We start from the raw sequence: 23527 nt of genomic DNA, 5'->3' as shown, positions 1-23527 counted from the left end.
CACAGCATATTGCAGGCCTATCCTACCTCTCCTAACACAGCACATTGCAGGCCTATCCTACCTTTCCTAACACAGCACATTGCAGGCCTATCCTACCTCTCCTAACACAGTACATTGCAGGCCTATCCTACCTCTCCTAACACAGCACTTTGCAGGCCTGTCCTACCTCTCCTAACACAGCACATTGCAGGCCAATCCTACCTCTCCTAACACAGCACATTGCAGGCCTATCCGACCTCTCCTAACACAGCACATTGCAGGCCTATCCTACCTCTTCTAACACAGCACATTGCAGCCTATCCTACCTCTCCTAACACAGCACATTGCAGGCCTATGCTACCTCTCCTAACCCAGCACATTGCAGGCCTATCCTACCTCTCCTAACACAGCACATTGCAGGCCTGTCCTACCTCTCCTAACACAGAACATTGCAGGCCTGTCCTACCTCTCCTAACACATTGCAGGCCTATCCTACCTCTCCTAACACAGCACATTGCAGGCCTATCCTACCTCTCCTAACACAGCACATTGCAGGCCTCTCCTACCTCTCCTAACACAGCACATTGCAGGCCTATCCTACCTCTCCTAACACAGCATATTGCAGGCCTATCCTACCTCTCCTAACACAGCACATTGCAGGCCTATCCTACCTCTCCTAACACAGTACATTGCAGGCCTATCCTACCTCTCCTAACACAGCACTTTGCAGGCCTGTCCTACCTCTCCTAACACAGCACATTGCAGGCCTATCCTACCTCTCCTAACACAGCACATTGCAGGCCTATCCTACCTCTCCTAACACAGCACATTGCAGGCCTATCCTACCTCTTCTAACACAGCACATTGCAGGCCTGTCCTACCTCTCCTAACACATTGCAGGCCTATCCTACCTCTCCTAAGACAGCACATTGCAGGCCTATCCTACCTCTCCTAACACAGCACATTGCAGGCCTATCCTACCTCTTCTAACACAGCACATTGCAGGCCTGTCCTACCTCTCCTAACACATTGCAGGCCTATCCTACCTCTCCTAAGACAGCACATTGCAGGCCTATCCTACCTCTCCTAACACAGCACATTGCAGGCCTATCCTACCTCTCCTAACACAGCATATTGCAGCCCTAACCTACCTCTCCTAACACAGCACATTGCAGGCCTGTCCTACCTCGCCTAACACAGCACATTGCAGGCCTATCCTACCTCTCCTAACACAACACATTGCAGGCCTATCCTACCTCTCCTAACACAACACATTGCAGGCCTAACCTACCTCTCCTAACACAGCACATTGCAGGATTATGCTACCTCTCCTAACACAGCACATTGCAGGCCTATCCTACCTCTTCTAACACAGCACATTGCAGGCCTATCCTACCTCTTCTAACACAGCACATTGCAGGCCTGCCCTACCTCTTCTAACACAGCACACTGCAGGCCTATCCTACCTCTCCTAACACAGCATATTGCAGGCTTGCCCTACCTCTTCTAACACAGCACACTGCAGGCCTATCCTACCTCTCCTAACACAGCACATTGCAGGCCTGTCCTACCTCTCCTAACACAGCACATTGCAGGCCTATCCTACCTCTCCTAACACAGCTCATTGCAGTCTATCCTACCTCTCCTAACACAGCACATTGCAGGCCTAACCTACCTCTCCTAACACAGCACATTGCAGGCCTATGCTACCTCTCCTAACACAGCACATTGCAGGCCTATCCTACCTCTTCTAACACAGCACATTGCAGGCCTATCCTACCTATTCTAACACAGCACATTGCAGGCCTGCCCTACCTCTTCTAACACAGCACACTGCAGGCCTATCCTACCTATCCTAACACAGCATATTGCAGGCCTGCCCTACCTCTTCTAACACAGCACATTGCAGGCCTGCCCTACCTCTCCTAACACTGCACATTGCAGGCCTGCCATACCTCTTCTAACACAGCACACTGCAGGCCTATCCTACCTCTCCTAACACAGCACATTGCAGGCCTGTCCTACCTCTCCTAACACAGCACATTGCAGGCCTATCCTACCTCTCCTAACACAGCACATTGCAGGCCTATCCTACCTCTCCTAACACAGCACATTGCAGGCCTATCCTACCTCTCCTAACACAGCACATTGCAGGCCTATCCAACCTCTCCTAACACAACACATTGCAGGCTTATCCTACCTCTCCTAACACAACACATTGCAGGCCTAACCTACCTCTCCTAACACAGCACATTGCAGGCCTATGCTACCTCTCCTAACACAGCACATTGCAGGCCTATCCTACCTCTTCTAACACAGCACATTGCAGGCCTATCCTACCTCTTCTAACACAGCACATTGCAGGCCTGCCCTACCTCTTCTAACACAGCACACTGCAGGCCTATCCTACCTCTCCTAACACAGCATATTGCAGGCTTGCCCTACCTCTTCTAACACAGCACACTGTAGGCCTATCCTACCTCTCCTAACACAGCACATTGCAGGCCTGCCCTACCTCTTCTAACACAGCACACTGCAGGCCTATCCTATCTCTCCTAACACAGCACATTGCAGGCCTGTCCTACCTCTCCTAACCCAGCACATTGCAGGCCTATCCTACCTCTCCTAACACAGCTCATTGCAGTCTATCCTACCTCTCCTAACACAGCACATTGCAGGCCTGTCCTACCTCCTAACACAGCACATTGCAGCCTATCCTACCTCTCCTAACACAGCACATTGCAGGCCTGTCCTACCTCTCCTAACACAGCACATTGCAGGCCTAACCTACCTCTCCTAACACAGCACATTGCAGGCCTATGCTACCTCTCCTAACACAGCACATTGCAGGCCTATCCTACCTCTTCTAACACAGCACATTGCAGGCCTATCCTACCTCTTCTAACACAGCACATTGCAGGCCTGCCCTACCTCTCCTAACACAGCACATTGCAGGCCTATCCTACCTCTCCTAACACAGCACATTGCAGGCATATCCTACCTCTCCTAACACAGCACATTGCAGGCCTATCCTACCTCTCCTAACCCAGCACATTGCAGGCCTATCCTACCTCTCCTAACACAGCACATTGCAGGCCTATCCTACCTCTCCTAACACAGCACATTGCAGGCCTGTCCTACCTCTCCTAACCCAGCACATTGCAGGCCTGTCCTACCTCTCCTAACACAGCACATTGCAGGCCTATCCTACCTCTCCTAACACAGCACATTGCAGGCCTGTCCTACCTCTCCTAACACAGCACATTGCAGGCCTATCCTACCTCTCCTAACACAGCACATTGCAGGTTTATCCTACCTCTCCTAACACAGCACATTGCAGGCCTGTCCTACCTCTCATAACATAGCACATTGCAGGCCTGTCCTATCTCTGCTAACACAGCACATTGCATTCTTATCCTACCTCTCCTAACACAGCACATTGCAGGCCTGTCCTACCTCTCCTAACACAGCACATTGCAGGCCTATCCTACCTCTCCTAACACAGCACATTGCAGGCCTATCCTACCTCTCCTAACACAGCACATTGCAGCCTATCCTACCTCTCCAAACACAGCACATTGCAGCCTGTCCTACCTCTCCTAACACAGCACATTGCAGCCTATCCTACCTCTCCTAACCCAGCACATTGCAGGCCTGTCCTACCTCACCTAACCCAGCACATTGCAGGCTTATCCTACCTCTCCTAACACAGCACATTTCAGACCTATCCTACCTCTCCTAACACAACACATTGCAGGCCTATCCTACCTCTCCTAACCCAGCACATTGCAGGCCTATCCTACCTCTCCTAACACAGCACATTGCAGGCCTATGCTACCTCTCCTAACACAGCACATTGCAGGCCTGTCCTACCTCTCCTAACACAGCACATTGCAGGCCTGTCCTACCTCTCCTAACACAGCACATTGCAGGCCTATCCTACCTCTCCTAACACAGCACATTGCAGGCCTGTCCTACCTCTCCTAACACAGCACATTGCAGGCCTGTCCTACCTCTCCTAACACATTGCAGGCCTGTAAAGGTGTCGTTATTTTATACTGTGTGGGTGTTATTATCGCGTCCTGTGAGGGGCTGCTTCCGCGCTGCTAGGATCCCTCACAGGTGGAGGCGCTGCACCAGAGTCAGTATACACCCCAGGCTCTCTGTGGCGGAGGCTCAGGCTCTTGGAGCCGACAGGTATATAGCAGCACTGGTAGCTTCCTGTGTTCTGGGGGAAACAGGGCTACAGGGGTATATGTGATGGGCAGGGGGGGTATATTTGATGGGGGGTATATTTGATAGGGGGGGTATATACTATATGAGGCGAGGTATATGTGAGGAGAGGTATATGTGAGGGGAGGTATATGTGATGGCCGGGGGTGGTATATTTGATGGGGGGGTATATATGAGGCGAGGTATATGTGAAGGGAGGTATATGTGAGGGGTGGTATATGTGAGGGGAGGTATATGTGAGGGTAGGTATATGTGAGGGGAGGTATATGTGAGGGGAGGTATATGTGAGGGGAGGTATATGTGAGGGGGGGGTCACCTCCTTTTCTTCCTTTGGGACCTTCTTATAAAAGACTTTCTCAGAGTCACCAACCCAGAGAACAGAGGGCTGCAGGAGCCGGGCCACCTGTAACACAACAACACAACACATGTACACAACCACACAGAGAACAGAGGGCTGCAGGAGCCGGTCCACCTGTAACACAACACAACACATGTACACAACCACACAACCACCCAGAGAACAGAGGGCTGCAGGAGCCGGTCCACCTGTAACACAACACAACACATGTACACAACCACACAACCACCCAGAGAACAGAGCGCTGCAGGAGCCGGGCCACCTGTAACAAAACACAACACATGTACACAACCACACAACAACCCACAGAACAGAGGGCTGCAGGAGCCGGGCCATCTGTAACACAACACAACACATGTACACAACCACACAACCACCCAGAGAACAGAGGGCTGCAGGAGCCGGGCCACCTGTAACACAACACAACACATGTACACAACCACACAACCACCCAGAGAACAGAGGGCTGCAGGAGCCGGGCCACCTGTAACACAACACAACACAACACATGTACACAACCGCACAACCACCCAGAGAACAGAGGGCTGCAGGAGCCGGGCCACCTGTAACACAACACAACACATGTACACAACCGCACAACCACCCAGAGAACAGAGGGCTGCAGGAGCCGGGCCCCCTGTAACACAACACAACACATGTACACAACCACACAACCACCCAGAGAACAGAGGGCTGCAGGAGCCGGGCCACCTGTAACACAACACAACACATGTACACAACCGCACAACCACCCAGAGAACAGAGGGCTGCAGGAGCCGGGCCACCTGTAACACAACACAAGTACACAACCACACAACCACCCAGAGAACAGAGGGCTGCAGAAGCCGGGTCACTTGTAACACAACAACACAACACATGTACACAACCACACAACCACCCAGAGAACAGAGGGCTGCAGGAGCCGGGCCACCTGCAACACAACACAACACATGTACACAACCACACAACCACCCAGAGAACAGAGGGCTGCAGGAGCCGGGCCACTTGTAACACAACACAACACATGTACACAACCACCCAGAGAACAGAGGGCTGCAGGAGCAGGGCCACCTGTAACACAACACAACACATGTACACAACCACACAACCACCCAGAGAAAAGAGGGCTGCAGGAGCCGGGCCACCTGTAACACAACACAACACATGTACACAACCACACAACCACCCAGAGAACAGAGGGCTGCAGGAGCCGGGCCACCTGTAACACAACACAACACATGTACACAACCACACAACCACCCAGAGAACAGAGGGCTGCAGGAGCCGGGCCACCTGTAACACAACACAACACATGTACACAACCACACAACCACCCAGAGAACAGAGGGCTGCAGGAGCCGGGCCCCCTGTAACACAACACAACACATGTACACAACCGCACAACCACCCAGAGAACAGAGGGCTGCAGGAGCCGGGCCACCTGTAACACAACACAACACATGTACACAACCGCACAACCACCCAGAGAACAGAGGGCTGCAGGAGCCGGGCCACCAGTAACACAACAACACAACACATGTACACAACCACACAACCACCCAGAGAACAGAGGGCTACAGGAGCCGGCACACCTGTAACACAACAACACAACACATGTACACATGTCCTGTTACCTTGGTTACGATGTGCAGCAGTCTCTGTCCTGTTACCTTGGTTACGATGTGCAGCAGTCTCTGTCCTGTTACCGTGGTTACGATGTGCAGCAGTCTCTGTCCTGTTACCTTGGTAACGATGTGCAGCAGTCTATGTCCTGTTACCTTGGTTACGATGTGCAGCAGTCTCTGTCCTGTTACCTTGGTTACGATGTGCAGCAGTCTCTGGTCCTGTTACCTTGGTTACGATGTGCAGCAGTCTCTGTCCTGTTACCTTGGTTACGATGTGCAGCAGTCTCTGACCCTGTTACCTTGGTTACGATGTGCAGCAGTCTCTGTCCTGTTACCTTGGTTACGATGTGCAGCAGTCACTGGTCCTGTTACCTTGGTTACGATGTGCAGCAGTCTCTGTCCTGTTACCTTGGTTACGATGTGCAGCAGCCTCTGTCCTGTTACCTTGGTTACGATGTGCAGCAGTCTCTGTCCTGTTACCTTGGTTACGATGTGCAGCAGTCTCTGGTCCTGTTACCTTGGTTACGATGTGCAGCAGTCTCTGTCCTGTTACCTTGGTTACGATGTGCAGCAGTCTCTGGCCCTGTTACCTTGGTTACGATGTGCAGCAGTCTCTGTCCTGTTACCGTGGTTACGATGTGCAGCAGTCTCTGTCCTGTTACCTTGGTTACGATGTGCAGCAGTCTCTGTCCTGTTACCTTGGTTACGATGTGCAGCAGTCTCTGTCCTGTTACCTTGGTTACGATGTGCAGCAGTCTCTGTCCTGTTACCTTGGTTACGATGTGCAGCAGTCTCTGTCCTGTTACCTTGGTTACGATGTGCCGCAGTCTCTGTCCTGTTACCTTGGTTACGATGTGCAGCAGTCTCTGTCCTGTTACCTTGGTTACGATGTGCAGCAGTCTCTGTCCTGTTACCTTGGTTACGATGTGCAGCAGTCTCTGTCCTGTTACCTTGGTTACGATGTGCAGCAGTCTCTGACCTGTTACCTTGGTTACGATGTGCAGCAGTCTCTGTCCTGTTACCTTGGTTACGATGTGCAGCAGTCTCTGACCTGTTACCTTGGTTACGATGTGCAGCAGTCTCTGGTCCTGTTACCTTGGTTACAATGTGCAGCAGTCTCTGTCCTGTTACCTTGGTTACGATGTGTAGCAGTCTCTGTCCTGTTACCTTGGTTACGATGTGCAGCAGTCTCTGACCCTGTTACCTTGGTTACGATGTGCAGCAGTCTCTGTCCTGTTACCTTGGTTACGATGTGCAGCAGTCTCTGTCCTGTTACCTTGGTTACGATGTGCAGCAGTCTCTGTCCTGTTACCTTGGTTACGATGTGCCGCAGTCTCTGTCCTGTTACCTTGGTTACGATGTGCAGCAGTCTCTGTCCTGTTACCTTGGTTACGATGTGCAGCAGTCTCTGACCCTGTTACCTTGGTTACGATGTGCAGCAGTCTCTGTCCTGTTACCTTGGTTACGATGTGCAGCAGTCTCTGTCCTGTTACCTTGGTTACGATGTGCAGCAGTCTCTGTCCCGTTACCTTGGTTACGATGTGCAGCAGTCTTTGTCCTGTTACCTTGGTTACGATGTGCAGCAGTTTCTGACCCTGTTACCTTGGTTACGATGTGCAGCAGTCTCCGGTCCTGTTACCTTGGTTACGATGTGCAGCAGTCTCTGTCCTGTTACCTTGGTTACGATGTGCAGCAGTCTCTGTCCTGTTACCTTGGTTACGATGTGCAGCAGTCTCTGTCCTGTTACCTTGGTTACGATGTGCAGCAGTCTCTGTCCTGTTACCTTGGTTACGATGTGCAGCAGTCTCTGACCCTGTTACCTTGGTTACGATGTGCAGCAGTCTCTGACCTGTTACCTTGGTTATGATGTGCAGCAGTCTCTGTCCTGTTACCTTGGTTACGATGTGCAGCAGTCTCTGTCCTGTTACCTTGGTTACGATGTGCAGCAGTCTCTGTCCTGTTACCTTGGTTACGATGTGCAGCAGTCTCTGTCCTGTTACCTTGGTTACGATGTGCAGCAGTCTCTGCCCTGTTACCTTGGTTACGATGTGCAGCAGTCTCTGTCCTGTTACCTTGGTTACGATGTGCAGCAGTCTCTGCCCTGTTACCTTGGTTACGATGTGCAGCAGTCTCTGTCCTGTTACCTTGGTTACGATGTTCAGCAGTCTCTGACCCTGTTACCTTGGTTACGATGTGCAGCAGTCTCTGTCCTGTTACCTTGGTTACGATGTGCAGCAGTCTCTGTCCTGTTACTTTGGTTACGATGTGCAGCAGTCTCTGACCCTGTTACCTTGGTTACGATGTGCAGCAGCCTCTGTCCTGTTACCTTGGTTACGATGTGCAGCAGTCTCTGTCCTGTTACCTTGGTTACGATGTTCAGCAGTCTCTGACCCTGTTACCTTGGTTACGATGTGCAGCAGCCTCTGTCCTGTTACCTTGGTTACGATGTGCAGCAGTCTCTGTCCTGTTACCTTGGTTACGATGTTCAGCAGTCTCTGACCCTGTTACCTTGGTTACGATGTGCAGCAGCCTCTGTCCTGTTACCTTGGTTACGATGTGCAGCAGTCTCTGTCCTGTTACCTTGGTTACGATGTGCAGCAGTCTCTGTCCCGTTACCTTGGTTACGATGTGCAGCAGTCTTTGTCCTGTTACCTTGGTTACGATGTGCAGCAGTTTCTGACCCTGTTACCTTGGTTACGATGTGCAGCAGTCTCCGGTCCTGTTACCTTGGTTACGATGTGCAGCAGTCTCTGTCCTGTTACCTTGGTTACGATGTGCAGCAGTCTCTGTCCTGTTACCTTGGTTACGATGTGCAGCAGTCTCTGTCCTGTTACCTTGGTTACGATGTGCAGCAGTCTCTGACCCTGTTACCTTGGTTACGATGTGCAGCAGTCTCTGTCCTGTTACCTTGGTTACGATGTGCAGCAGTCTCTGACCTGTTACCTTGGTTATGATGTGCAGCAGTCTCTGTCCTGTTACCTTGGTTACGATGTGCAGCAGTCTCTGCCCTGTTACCTTGGTTACGATGTGCAGCAGTCTCTGGTCCTGTTACCTTGGTTACGATGTGCAGCAGTCTCTGGTCCTGTTACCTTGGTTACGATGTGCAGCAGTCTCTGCCCTGTTACCTTGGTTACGATGTGCAGCAGTCTCTGCCCTGTTACCTTGGTTACGATGTGCAGCAGTCTCTGTCCTGTTACCTTGGTTACGATGTTCAGCAGTCTCTGACCCTGTTACCTTGGTTACGATGTGCAGCAGTCTCTGTCCTGTTACCTTGGTTACGATGTGCAGCAGTCTCTGTCCTGTTACTTTGGTTACGATGTGCAGCAGTCTCTGTCCTGTTACCTTGGTTACGATGTGCAGCAGTCTCTGTCCTGTTACCTTGGTTACGATGTGCCGCAGTCTCTGTCCTGTTACCTTGGTTACGATGTGCAGCAGTCTCTGTCCTGTTACCTTGGTTACGATGTGCAGCAGTCTCTGTCCTGTTACCTTGGTTACGATGTGCAGCAGTCTCTGTCCTGTTACCTTGGTTACGATGTGCAGCAGTCTCTGACCTGTTACCTTGGTTACGATGTGCAGCAGTCTCTGTCCTGTTACCTTGGTTACGATGTGCAGCAGTCTCTGACCTGTTACCTTGGTTACGATGTGCAGCAGTCTCTGGTCCTGTTACCTTGGTTACAATGTGCAGCAGTCTCTGTCCTGTTACCTTGGTTACGATGTGTAGCAGTCTCTGTCCTGTTACCTTGGTTACGATGTGCAGCAGTCTCTGACCCTGTTACCTTGGTTACGATGTGCAGCAGTCTCTGTCCTGTTACCTTGGTTACGATGTGCAGCAGTCTCTGTCCTGTTACCTTGGTTACGATGTGCAGCAGTCTCTGTCCTGTTACCTTGGTTACGATGTGCCGCAGTCTCTGTCCTGTTACCTTGGTTACGATGTGCAGCAGTCTCTGTCCTGTTACCTTGGTTACGATGTGCAGCAGTCTCTGACCCTGTTACCTTGGTTACGATGTGCAGCAGTCTCTGTCCTGTTACCTTGGTTACGATGTGCAGCAGTCTCTGTCCTGTTACCTTGGTTACGATGTGCAGCAGTCTCTGTCCTGTTACCTTGGTTACGATGTGCAGCAGTCTCTGACCCTGTTACCTTGGTTACGATGTGCAGCAGTCTCTGTCCTGTTACCTTGGTTACGATGTGCAGCAGTCTCTGTCCTGTTACCTTGGTTACGATGTGCAGCAGTCTCTGTCCTGTTACCTTGGTTACGATGTGCAGCAGTCTCTGTCCTGTTACCTTGGTTACGATGTGCAGCAGTCTCTGTCCTGTTACCTTGGTTACGATGTGCAGCAGTCTCTGACCCTGTTACCTTGGTTACGATGTGCAGCAGTCTCTGTCCTGTTACCTTGGTTATGATGTGCAGCAGTCTCCTGTCCTGTTACCTTGGTTACGATGTGCAGCAGTCTCTGTCCTGTTACCTTGGTTACGATGTGCAGCAGTCTCTGTCCTATTACCTTGGTTACGATGTGCAGCAGTCTCTGTCCTGTTACCTTGGTTACGATGTGCAGCAGTCTCTGTCCTGTTACCTTGGTTACGATGTGCAGCAGTCTCTGTCCTGTTACCTTGGTTACGATGTGCAGCAGTCTCTGTCCTGTTACCTTGGTTACGATGTGCAGCAGTCTCTGACCCTGTTACCTTGGTTACGATGTTCAGCAGTCTCTGACCCTGTTACCTTGGTTACGATGTGCAGCAGTCTCTGTCCTGTTACCTTGGTTACGATGTGCAGCAGTCTCTGTCCTGTTACTTTGGTTACGATGTGCAGCAGTCTCGGGTCCTGTTACCTTGGTTACAATGTGCAGCAGTCTCTGTCCTGTTACCTTGGTTACGATGTGCAGCAGTCTCTGTCCTGTTACCTTGGTTACGATGTGCAGCAGTCTCTGACCCTGTTACCTTGGTTACGATGTGCAGCAGTCTCTGGTCTAGTTACCTTGGTTACGATGTGCAGCAGTCTCTGGTCCTGTTACCTTGGTTACGATGTGCAGCAGTCTCTGTCCTGTTACCTTGGTTACGATGTGCAGCAGTCTCTGTCCTGTTACCTTGGTTACGATGTGCAGCAGTCTCTGTCCTGTTACCTTGGTTACGATGTGCAGCAGTCTCTGACCCTGTTACCTTGGTTACGATGTGCAGCAGTCTCTGTCCCGTTACCTTGGTTACGATGTGCAGCAGTCTTTGTCCTGTTACCTTGGTTACGATGTGCAGCAGTTTCTGACCCTGTTACCTTGGTTACGATGTGCAGCAGTCTCCGGTCCTGTTACCTTGGTTACGATGTGCAGCAGTCTCTGTCCTGTTACCTTGGTTACGATGTGCAGCAGTCTCTGTCCTGTTACCTTGGTTACGATGTGCAGCAGTCTCTGTCCTGTTACCTTGGTTACGATGTGCAGCAGTCTCTGACCCTGTTACCTTGGTTACGATGTGCAGCAGTCTCTGTCCTGTTACCTTGGTTACGATGTGCAGCAGTCTCTGTCCTGTTACCTTGGTTACGATGTGCAGCAGTCTCTGTCCTGTTACCTTGGTTACGATGTGCAGCAGTCTCTGTCCTGTTACCTTGGTTACGATGTGCAGCAGTCTCTGTCCTGTTACCTTGGTTACGATGTGCAGCAGTCTCTGACCCTGTTACCTTGGTTACGATGTGCAGCAGTCTCTGTCCTGTTACCTTGGTTATGATGTGCAGCAGTCTCCTGTCCTGTTACCTTGGTTACGATGTGCAGCAGTCTCTGTCCTGTTACCTTGGTTACGATGTGCAGCAGTCTCTGTCCTATTACCTTGGTTACGATGTGCAGCAGTCTCTGTCCTGTTACCTTGGTTACGATGTGCAGCAGTCTCTGTCCTGTTACCTTGGTTACGATGTGCAGCAGTCTCTGTCCTGTTACCTTGGTTACGATGTGCAGCAGTCTCTGTCCTGTTACCTTGGTTACGATGTGCAGCAGTCTCTGACCCTGTTACCTTGGTTACGATGTTCAGCAGTCTCTGACCCTGTTACCTTGGTTACGATGTGCAGCAGTCTCTGTCCTGTTACCTTGGTTACGATGTGCAGCAGTCTCTGACCCTGTTACCTTGGTTACGATGTTCAGCAGTCTCTGACCCTGTTACCTTGGTTACGATGTGCAGCAGTCTCTGTCCTGTTACCTTGGTTACGATGTGCAGCAGTCTCTGACCCTGTTACCTTGGTTACGATGTGCAGCAGTCTCTGTCCGGTTACCTTGGTTACGATGTGTAGCAGTCTCTGACCCTGTTACCTTGGTTACGATGTGCAGCAGTCTCTGTCCGGTTACCTTGGTTACGATGTGCAGCAGTCTCTGACCCTGTTACCTTGGTTACGATGTGCAGCAGTCTCTGTCCGGTTACCTTGGTTACAATGTGCAGCAGTCTCTGTCCTGTTACTTTGGTTACGATGTGCAGCAGTCTCTGTCCTGTTACCTTGGTTACGATGTGCAGCAGTCTCTGTCCTGTTACCTTGGTTACGATGTGCAGCAGTCTCTGTCCTGTTACCTTGGTTACGATGTGCAGCAGTCTCTGACCCTGTTACCTTGGTTACGATGTGCAGCAGTCTCTGTCCTGTTACCTTGGTTACGATGTGCAGCAGTCTCTGACCCTGTTACCTTGGTTATGATGTGCAGCAGTCTCTGTCCTGTTACCTTGGTTACGATGTGCAGCAGTCTCTGTCCTGTTACCTTGGTTACGATGTGCAGCAGTCTCTGACCCTGTTACCTTGGTTACGATGTGCAGCAGTCTCTGTCCTGTTACCTTGGTTACGATGTGCAGCAGTCTCTGTCCTGTTACCTTGGTTACAATGTGCAGCAGTCTCTGTCCTGTTACCTTGGTTACGATGTGCAGCAGTCTCTGACCCTGTTAAATTGGTTACGATGTGCAGCAGTCTCTGACCCTGTTACCTTGGTTACGATGTGCAGCAGTCTCTGACCCTGTTACCTTGGTTACGATGTGCAGCAGTCTCTGACCCTGTTACCTTGGTTACGATGTGCAGCAGTCTCTGTCCTGTTACCTTGGTTACGATGTGCAGCAGTCTCTGTCCTGTTACCTTGGTTACGATGTGCAGCAGTCTCTGACCCTGTTAAATTGGTTACGATGTGCAGCAGTCTCTGTCCTGTTACCTTGGTTACGATGTGCAGCAGTCTCTGTCCTGTTACCTTGGTTACGATGTGCAGCAGTCTCTGTCCTGTTACCTTGGTTACGATGTGCAGCAGTCTCTGACCCTGTTAAATTGGTTACGATGTGCAGCAGTCTCTGTCCTGTTACCTTGGTTACGATGTGCAGCAGTCTCTGTCCTGTTACCTTGGTTACGATGTGCAGCAGTCTCTGGCCCTGTTACCTTGGTTACGATGTGCAGCAGTCTCTGTCCTGTTACCTTGGTTACGATGTGCAGCAGTCTCTGTCCTGTTACCTTGGTTACGATGTGCAGCAGTCTCTGACCCTGTTACCTTGGTTACGATGTTCAGGAGTCTCTGACCCTGTTACCTTGGTTACGATGTGCAGCAGTCTCTGTCCTGTTACCTTGGTTACGATGTGCAGCAGTCTCTGTCCTGTTAATTTGGTTACGATGTGCAGCAGTCTCGGGTCCTGTTACCTTGGTTACAATGTGCAGCAGTCTCTGTCCTGTTACCTTGGTTACGATGTGCAGCAGTCTCTGTCCTGTTACCTTGGTTACGATGTGCAGCAGTCTCTGTCCTGTTACCTTGGTTACGATGTGCAGCAGTCTCTGACCCTGTTACCTTGGTTACGATGTGCAGCAGTCTCTGGTCTAGTTACCTTGGTTACGATGTGCAGCAGTCTCTGGTCCTGTTACCTTGGTTACGATGTGCAGCAGTCTCTGTCCTGTTACCTTGGTTACGATGTGCAGCAGTCTCTGTCCTGTTACCTTGGTTACGATGTGCAGCAGTCTCTGGCCCTGTTAAATTGGTTACGATGTGCAGCAGTCTCTGTCCTGTTACCTTGGTTACGATGTGCAGCAGTCTCTGGTCCTGTTACCTTGGTTACGATGTGCAGCAGTCTCTGTCCTGTTACCTTGGTTACGATGTGCAGCAGTCTCTGACCCTGTTACCTTGGTTACGATGTGCAGCAGTCTCTGTCCTGTTACCTTGGTAACGATGTGCAGCAGTCTCTGACCCTGTTACCTTGGTTACGATGTGCCGCAGTCTCTGTCCTGTTACCTTGGTTACGATGTGCAGCAGTCTCTGTCCTGTTATCTTGGTTACAATGTGCAGCAGTCTCTGGCCCTGTTACCTTGGTTACGATGTGCAGCAGTCTCTGACCTGTTACCTTGGTTACGATGTGCAGCAGTCTCTGTCCTGTTACCTTGGTTACGATGTGCCGCAGTCTCTGACCTGTTACCTTGGTTACGATGTGCAGCAGTCTCTGACCCTGTTACCTTGGTTACGATGTGCAGCAGTCTCTGTCCTGTTAAATTGGTTACGATGTGCAGCAGTCTCTGTCCTGTTACCTTGGTTACGATGTGCCGCAGTCTCTGTCCTGTTACCTTGGTTACGATGTGCAGCAGTCTCTGTCCTGTTACCTTGGTTACGATGTGCAGCAGTCTCTGTCCTGTTACCTTGGTTACGATGTGCAGCAGTCTCTGTCCTGTTACCTTGGTTACGATGTGCAGCAATCTCTGACCCTGTTACCTTGGTTACGATGTGCAGCAGTCTCTGTCCTGTTACCTTGGTTACGATGTGCAGCAGTCTCTGTCCTGTTACCTTGGTTACGATGTGCAGCAGTCTCTGTCCTGTTACCTTGGTTACGATGTGCAGCAGTCTCTGTCCTGTAACCTTGGTTACGATGTGCAGCAGTCTCTGTCCTGTTACCTTGGTTACGATGTGCAGCAGTCTCTGACCCTGTTACCTTGGTTACGATGTGCAGCAGTCTCTGTCCTGTTACCTTGGTTACGATGTGCAGCAGTCTCTGGTCCTGTTACCTTGGTTACGATGTGCAGCAGTCTCTGTCCTGTTACCTTGGTTACGATGTGCAGCAGTCTCTGTCCTGTTACCTTGGTTACGATGTGCAGCAGTCTCTGTCCTGTTACCTTGGTTACGATGTGCAGCAGTCTCTGACCCTGTTAAATTGGTTACGATGTGCAGCAGTCTCTGTCCTGTTACCTTGGTTACGATGTGCAGCAGTCTCTGTCCTGTTACCTTGGTTACGATGTGCAGCAGTCTCTGACCCTGTTACCTTGGTTACGATGTGCAGCAGTCTCTGTCCTGTTACCTTGGTTACGATGTGCAGCAGTCTCTGGTCCTGTTACCTTGGTTACGATGTGCAGCAGTCTCTGTCCTGTTACCTTGGTTACGATGTGCAGCAGTCTCTGGTCCTGTTAAATTGGTTACGATGTGCAGCAGTCTCTGTCCTGTTACCTTGGTTACGATGTGCAGCAGTCTCTGGTCCTGTTACCTTGGTTACGATGTGCAGCAGTCTCTGTCCTGTTACCTTGGTTACGATGTGCAGCAGTCTCTGACCCTGTTACCTTGGTTACGATGTGCAGCAGTCTCTGACCCTGTTACCTTGGTTACGATGTGCAGCAGTCTCTGTCCTGTTACCTTGGTTACGATGTGCAGCAGTCTCTGTCCTGTTACCTTGGTTACGATGTGCAGCAGTCTCTGACCTGTTACCTTGGTTACGATGTGCAGCAGTCTCTGTCCGGTTACCTTGGTTACGATGTGCAGCAGTCTCTGTCCTGTTACCTTGGTTACGATGTGCAGCAGTCTCTGGTCCTGTTACCTTGGTTACGATGTGCAGCAGTCTCCTGTCCTGTAACCTTGGTTACGATGTGCAGCAGTCTCCTGTCCTGTAACCTTGGTTACGATGTGCAGCAGTCTCTGGTTCTGTTACCTTGGTTACGATGTGCAGCAGTCTCTGTCCTGTTACCTTGGTTACGATGTGCAGCAGTCTCTGACCCTGTTACCTTGGTTACGATGTGCAGCAGTCTCTGTCCTGTTACCTTGGTTACGATGTGCAGCAGTCTCTGTCCTGTTACCTTGGTTCCGATGTGCAGCAGTCTCTGTCCTGTTACCTTGGTTACGATGTGCAGCAGTCTCTGGTTCTGTTACCTTGGTTACGATGTGCAGCAGTCTCTGACCCTGTTACCTTGGTTACGATGTGCAGCAGTCTCTGTCCTGTTACCTTGGTTACGATGTGCAGCAGTCTCTGTCCTGTTACCTTGGTTACGATGTGCAGCAGCCTCTGTCCGGTTACCTTGGTTACGATGTGCAGCAGTCTCTGTCCTGTTACCTTGGTTACGATGTGCAGCAGTCTCTGACCCTGTTACCTTGGTTACGATGTGCAGCAGTCTCTGTCCTGTTACCTTGGTTACGATGTGCAGCAGTCTCTGTCCTGTTACCTTGGTTACGATGTGCAGCAGTCTCTGTCCTGTTACCTTGGTTACGATGTGCAGCAGCCTCTGTCCTGTTACCTTGGTTACGATGTGCAGCAGTCTCTGTCCTGTTACCTTGGTTACGATGTGCCGCAGTCTCTGACCCTGTTACCTTGGTTACGATGTGCAGCAGTCTCTGTCCTGTTACCTTGGTTACGATGTGCAGCAGTCTCTGTCCTGTTACCTTGGTTACGATGTGCAGCAGCCTCTGTCCTGTTACCTTGGTTACGATGTGTAGCAGTCTCTGTCCTGTTACCTTGGTTACGATGTGCAGCAGTCTCTGTCCGGTTACCTTGGTTACGATGTGCAGCAGTCTCTGTCCTGTTACTTTGGTTACGATGTGCAGCAGTCTCTGTCCTGTTACCTTGGTTACAATGTGCAGCAGTCTCTGTCCTGTTACCTTGGTTACGATGTGCAGCAGTCTCTGACCCTGTTACCTTGGTTACGATGTGCAGCAGTCTCTGTCCTGTTACCTTGGTTACGATGTGCAGCAGTCACTGGTCCTGTTACCTTGGTTACGATGTGCAGCAGTCTCTGACCCTGTTACCTTGGTTACGATGTGCAGCAGTCTCTGACCCTGTTACCTTGGTTACGATGTGCAGCAGTCTCTGTCCTGTTACCTTGGTTACGATGTGCAGCAGTCTCTGACCCTGTTACCTTGGTTACAATGTGCAGCAGTCTCTGTCCTGTTACCTTGGTTACGATGTGCAGCAGTCTCTGACCCTGTTACCTTGGTTACGATGTGCAGCAGTCTCTGACCTGTTACCTTGGTTACGATGTGCCGCAGTCTCTGTCCTGTTACCTTGGTTATGATGTGCAGCAGTCTCTGTCCTGTTACCTTGGTTACAATGTGCAGCAGTCTCTGTCCTGTTACCTTGGTTACGATGTGCAGCAGTCTCTGACCCTGTTACCTTGGTTACGATGTGCAGCAGTCTCTGTCCTGTTACCTTGGTTACGATGTGCAGCAGTCTCTGTCCTGTTACCTTGGTTACGATGTGTAGCAGTCTCTGTCCTGTTACCTTGGTTACGATGTGCAGCAGTCTCTGTCCTGTTACCTTGGTTACGATGTGCAGCAGTCTCTGTCCTGTTACCTTGGTTACGATGTGCAGCAGTCTCTGTCCTGTTACCTTGGTTACGATGTGCCGCAGTCTCTGACCCTGTTACCTTGGTTACGATGTGCAGCAGTCTCTGTCCTGTTACCTTGGTTACGATGTGCAGCAGTCTCTGTCCTGTTACCTTGGTTACGATGTGCAGCAGCCTCTGTCCTGTTACCTTGGTTACGATGTGTAGCAGTCTCTGTCCTGTTACCTTGGTTACGATGTGCAGCAGTCTCTGTCCTGTTACCTTGGTTACGATGTGCAGCAGTCTCTGTCCTGTTACCTTGGTTACGATGTGCAGCAGTCTCTGGTCCTGTTACCTTGGTTACGATGTGCAGCAGTCTCTGACCCTGTTACCTTGGTTACGATGTGCAGCAGTCTCTGTCCTGTTACCTTGGTTACGATGTGCAGCAGTCTCTGTCCTGTTACCTTGGTTACGATGTACAGCAGCCTCTGTCCTGTTACCTTGGTTACGATGTGCAGCAGTCTCTGTCCTGTTACCTTGGGTACGATGTGCAGCAGTCTCTGTCCTGTTACCTTGGTTACGATGTGCCGCAGTCTCTGACCTGTTACCTTGGTTACGATGTGCAGCAGTCTCTGTCCTGTTACCTTGGTTATGATGTGCAGCAGTCTCTGTCCTGTTACCTTGGTTACGATGTGCAGCAGTCTCTGACCCTGTTACCTTGGTTACGATGTGCAGCAGTCTCTGTCCTATTACCTTGGTTACGATGTGCAGCAGTCTCTGTCCTGTTACCTTGGTTATGATGAGCAGCTGTCTCTGTCCCGTTACCTTGGTTACGATGTGCAGCAGTCTCTGTCCTGTTTCCTTGGTTACGATGTGCAGCAGTCTCTGTCCGGTTACCTTGGTTACGATGTGCCGCAGTCTCTGTCCTGTTACCTTGGTTACGATGTGCAGCAGTCTCTGTCCTGTTACCTTGGTTACGATGTGCAGCAGTCTCTGTCCTGTTACCTTGGTTATGATGTGCAGCAGTCTCTGTCCTGTTACCTTGGTTACGATGTGCAGCAGTCTCTGACCCTGTTACCTTGGTTACGATGTGCAGCAGTCTCTGTCCTATTACCTTGGTTATGATGTGCAGCAGTCTCTGTCCTGTTACCTTGGTTACGATGTGCAGCAGTCTCTGTCCTGTTACCTTGGTTACGATGTGCAGCAGTCTCTGTCCTGTTACCTTGGTTACGATGTGCAGCAGTCTCTGTCCTGTTACCTTGGTTACGATGTGCAGCAGTCTCTGTCCTGTTACCTTGGTTACGATGTGCAGCAGCCTCTGTCCTGTTACCTTGGTTACGATGTGCAGCAGTCTCTGTCCTGTTACCTTGGTTACGATGTGCAGCAGTCTCTGTCCTGTTACCTTGGTTACGATGTGCAGCAGTCTCTGTCCTGTTACCTTGGTTACGATGTGCAGCAGTCTCTGTCCTGTTACCTTGGTTACGATGTGCAGCAGTCTCTGTCCTGTTACCTTGGTTACGATGTGCAGCAGTCTCCGGTCCTGTTACCTTGGTTACGATGTGCAGCAGTCTCTGTACTGTTACCTTGGTTACGATGTGCAGCAGTCTCTGTCCTGTTACCTTGGTTACAATGTGCAGCAGTCTCTGTCCTGTTACCTTGGTTACGATGTGCAGCAGTCTCTGTCCTGTTACCTTGGTTACGATGTGCAGCAGCCTCTGTCCTGTTACCTTGGTTACGATGTGCAGCAGTCTCTGTCCTGTTACCTTGGTTACGATGTGCAGCAGTCTCTGTCCTGTTACCTTGGTTACGATGTGCAGCAGTCTCTGTCCTGTTACCTTGGTTATGATGTGCAGCAGTCTCTGTCCTGTTACCTTGGTTACGATGTGCAGCAGTCTCTGTCCTGTTACCTTGGTTACGATGTGCAGCAGTCTCTGACCCTGTTACCTTGGTTACGATGTGCAGCAGTCTCTGGTCCTGTTACCTTGGTTACGATGTGCAGCAGTCTCTGTCCTGTTACCTTGGTTACGATGTGCAGCAGTCTCCGGTTCTGTTACCTTGGTTACGATGTGCAGCAGTCTCTGTCCCTGTTACCTTGGTTACGATGTGCAGCAGTCTCTGTCCTGTTACCTTGGTTACGATGTGCAGCAGTCTCTGTCCTGTTACCTTGGTTACGATGTGCAGCAGTCTCTGTCCTGTTACCTTGGTTACGATGTGCAGCAGTCTCTGTCCTGTTACCTTGGTTACGATGTGCAGCAGCCTCTGTCCTGTTACCTTGGTTACGATGTGCAGCAGTCTCTGACCTGTTACCTTGGTTACGATGTGCAGCAGTCTCTGTCCTGTTACCTTGGTTACGATGTGCAGCAGTCTCTGTCCTGTTACCTTGGTTACGATGTGCAGCAGTCTCTGGTCCTGTTACTTTGGTTACGATGTGCAGCAGTCTCTGACCCTGTTACCTTGGTTACGATGTGCAGCAGTCTCTGACCCTGTTACCTTGGTTACGATGTGCAGCAGTCTCTGTCCTGTTACCTTGGTTACGATGTGTAGCAGTCTCTGACCCTGTTACCTTGGTTACGATGTGCAGCAGTCTCTGACCCTGTTACCTTGGTTACGATGTGCAGCAGTCTCTGACCTGTTACCTTGGTTACGATGTGCAGCAGTCTCTGTCCTGTTACCTTGGTTACGATGTACAGCAGTCTCTGTCCCTGTTACCTTGGTTACGATGTGCAGCAGTCTCTGTCCTGTTATCTTGGTTACAATGTGCAGCAGTCTCTGTCCTGTTACCTTGGTTACGATGTGCAGCTGTCTCTGTCCCGTTACCTTGGTTACGATGTGCAGCAGTCTTTGTCCGGTTACCTTGGTTACGATGTGCAGCAGTCTCTGTCCTGTTACCTTGGTTACGATGTGCAGCAGTCTCTGTCCTGTTACCTTGGTTACGATGTGCAGCAGTCTCTGTAATGTTACCTTGGTTACGATGTGCAGCTGTCTCTGTCCTGTTACCTTGGTTACGATGTGCAGCAGTCTCTGTCCTGTTACCTTGGTTACGATGTGCAGCAGTCTCTGTCCTGTTACCTTGGTTACGATGTGCAGCAGTCTCTGTAATGTTACCTTGGTTACGATGTGCAGCTGTCTCTGTCCTGTTACCTTGGTTACGATGTGCAGCAGTCTTTGTCCGGTTACCTTGGTTACGATGTGCAGCAGCCTCTGTCCTGTTACCTTGGTTACGATGTGCAGCAGTCTCTGTCCTGTTACCTTGGTTACGATGTGCAGCAGTCTCTGTCCTGTTACCTTGGTTACGATGTGCAGCAGCCTCTGTCCTGTTACCTTGGTTACGATGTGCAGCAGTTTCTGTCCTGTTACCTTGGTTACGATGTGCAGCAGTCTCTGTCCTGTTACCTTGGTTACGATGTGCAGCAGTCTCTGTCCTGTTACCTTGGTTACAATGTGCAGCAGTCTCTGTCCTGTTACCTTGGTTACGATGTGCAGCAGTCTCTGTCCTGTTACCTTGGTTACGATGTGCAGCAGTCTCGGGTCCTGTTACCTTGGTTACGATGTGCAGCAGTCTCTGACCCTGTTACCTTGGTTACGATGTGCAGCAGTCTCTGACCTGTTACCTTGGCTACGATGTGCAGCAGTCTCTGGTCCTGTTACCTTGGTTACGATATGCAGCAGTCTCTGTCCTGTTACCTTGGTTACGATGTGCAGCAGTCTCTGTCCTGTTACCTTGGTTACGATGTGCAGCCGTCTCTGACCCTGTTACCTTGGTTACGATGTGCAGCAGTCTCTGGTCATGTTACCTTGGTTACGATGTGCAGCAGTCTCTGACCTGTTACCTTGGTTACGATGTGCAGCAGTCTCTGTCCTGTTACCTTGGTTACGATGTGCAGCAGTCTCTGACCCTCTTACCTTGGTTACGATGTGCAGTAGTCTCTGGTCCTGTTACCTTGGTTACGATGTGCAGCAGTCTCTGTCCTGTTACCTTGGTTACGATGTGCAGCAGTCTCTGACCTGTTACCTTGGTTACGATGTGCAGCAGTCTCTGTCCTGTTACCTTGGTTACGATGTGCAGCAGTCTCTGTCCTGTTACCTTGGTTACGATGTGCAGCAGTCTCTGTCCTGTTACCTTGGTTACGATGTGCAGCAGTCTCTGTCCTGTTACCTTCGTTACGATGTGCAGCAGTCTCTGACCCTGTTACCTTGGTTACGATGTGCAGCAGTCTCTGTCCTGTTACCTTGGTTACGATGTGCAGCAGTCTCTGTCCTGTTACCTTGGTTACGATGTGCAGCAGTCTCTGTCCTGTTACCTTGGTTACAATGTGCAGCAGTCTCTGTCCTGTTACCTTGGTTACGATGTGCAGCAGTCTCTGTCCTGTTACCTTGGTTACGATGTGCAGCAGTCTCTGACCCTGTTACCTTGGTTACGATGTGCAGCAGTCTCTGGTCCTGTTACCTTGGTTACGATGTGCAGCAGTCTCTGTCCTGTTACCTTGGTTACGATGTGCAGCAGTCTCCGGTTCTGTTACCTTGGTTACGATGTGCAGCAGTCTCTGTCCCTGTTACCTTGGTTACGATGTGCAGCAGTCTCTGTCCTGTTACCTTGGTTACGATGTGCAGCAGTCTCTGTCCTGTTACCTTGGTTACGATGTGCAGCAGTCTCTGTCCTGTTACCTTGGTTACGATGTGCAGCAGTCTCTGTCCTGTTACCTTGGTTACGATGTGCAGCAGCCTCTGTCCTGTTACCTTGGTTACGATGTGCAGCAGTCTCTGACCTGTTACCTTGGTTACGATGTGCAGCAGTCTCTGTCCTGTTACCTTGGTTACGATGTGCAGCAGTCTCTGTCCTGTTACCTTGGTTACGATGTGCAGCAGTCTCTGGTCCTGTTACTTTGGTTACGATGTGCAGCAGTCTCTGACCCTGTTACCTTGGTTACGATGTGCAGCAGTCTCTGACCCTGTTACCTTGGTTACGATGTGCAGCAGTCTCTGTCCTGTTACCTTGGTTACGATGTGTAGCAGTCTCTGACCCTGTTACCTTGGTTACGATGTGCAGCAGTCTCTGACCCTGTTACCTTGGTTACGATGTGCAGCAGTCTCTGACCTGTTACCTTGGTTACGATGTGCAGCAGTCTCTGTCCTGTTACCTTGGTTACGATGTACAGCAGTCTCTGTCCCTGTTACCTTGGTTACGATGTGCAGCAGTCTCTGTCCTGTTATCTTGGTTACAATGTGCAGCAGTCTCTGTCCTGTTACCTTGGTTACGATGTGCAGCTGTCTCTGTCCCGTTACCTTGGTTACGATGTGCAGCAGTCTTTGTCCGGTTACCTTGGTTACGATGTGCAGCAGTCTCTGTCCTGTTACCTTGGTTACGATGTGCAGCAGTCTCTGTCCTGTTACCTTGGTTACGATGTGCAGCAGTCTCTGTAATGTTACCTTGGTTACGATGTGCAGCTGTCTCTGTCCTGTTACCTTGGTTACGATGTGCAGCAGTCTCTGTCCTGTTACCTTGGTTACGATGTGCAGCAGTCTCTGTCCTGTTACCTTGGTTACGATGTGCAGCAGTCTCTGTAATGTTACCTTGGTTACGATGTGCAGCTGTCTCTGTCCTGTTACCTTGGTTACGATGTGCAGCAGTCTTTGTCCGGTTACCTTGGTTACGATGTGCAGCAGCCTCTGTCCTGTTACCTTGGTTACGATGTGCAGCAGTCTCTGTCCTGTTACCTTGGTTACGATGTGCAGCAGTCTCTGTCCTGTTACCTTGGTTACGATGTGCAGCAGCCTCTGTCCTGTTACCTTGGTTACGATGTGCAGCAGTTTCTGTCCTGTTACCTTGGTTACGATGTGCAGCAGTC

The 23527-nt window shown here is 50.7% G+C and overlaps 1 protein-coding gene across 1 annotated transcript in view; it reads right to left on the bottom strand.

The window, feature by feature from the left end:
- Nucleotides 1-23527, bottom strand: part of LOC142483509 (IQ and AAA domain-containing protein 1-like) — a 59458-nt gene that overhangs the window by 3683 nt on the left and 32248 nt on the right. Inside the window, exon 2 of the mRNA XM_075583507.1 lies at nt 4529-4615. Within this exon, the coding sequence (XP_075439622.1) occupies nt 4529-4615 (87 nt within the window). The remainder of the gene's footprint in view (nt 1-4528; nt 4616-23527) is intronic.

The sequence above is a fragment of the Ascaphus truei genome, unplaced genomic scaffold, assembly GCF_040206685.1.
Source record: "Ascaphus truei isolate aAscTru1 unplaced genomic scaffold, aAscTru1.hap1 HAP1_SCAFFOLD_330, whole genome shotgun sequence".
Lineage (NCBI taxonomy): Eukaryota > Metazoa > Chordata > Amphibia > Anura > Ascaphidae > Ascaphus > Ascaphus truei.
Note: the sequence above shows the minus strand (reverse complement) of the source record. Positions and strands in the feature narration are given on the sequence as shown.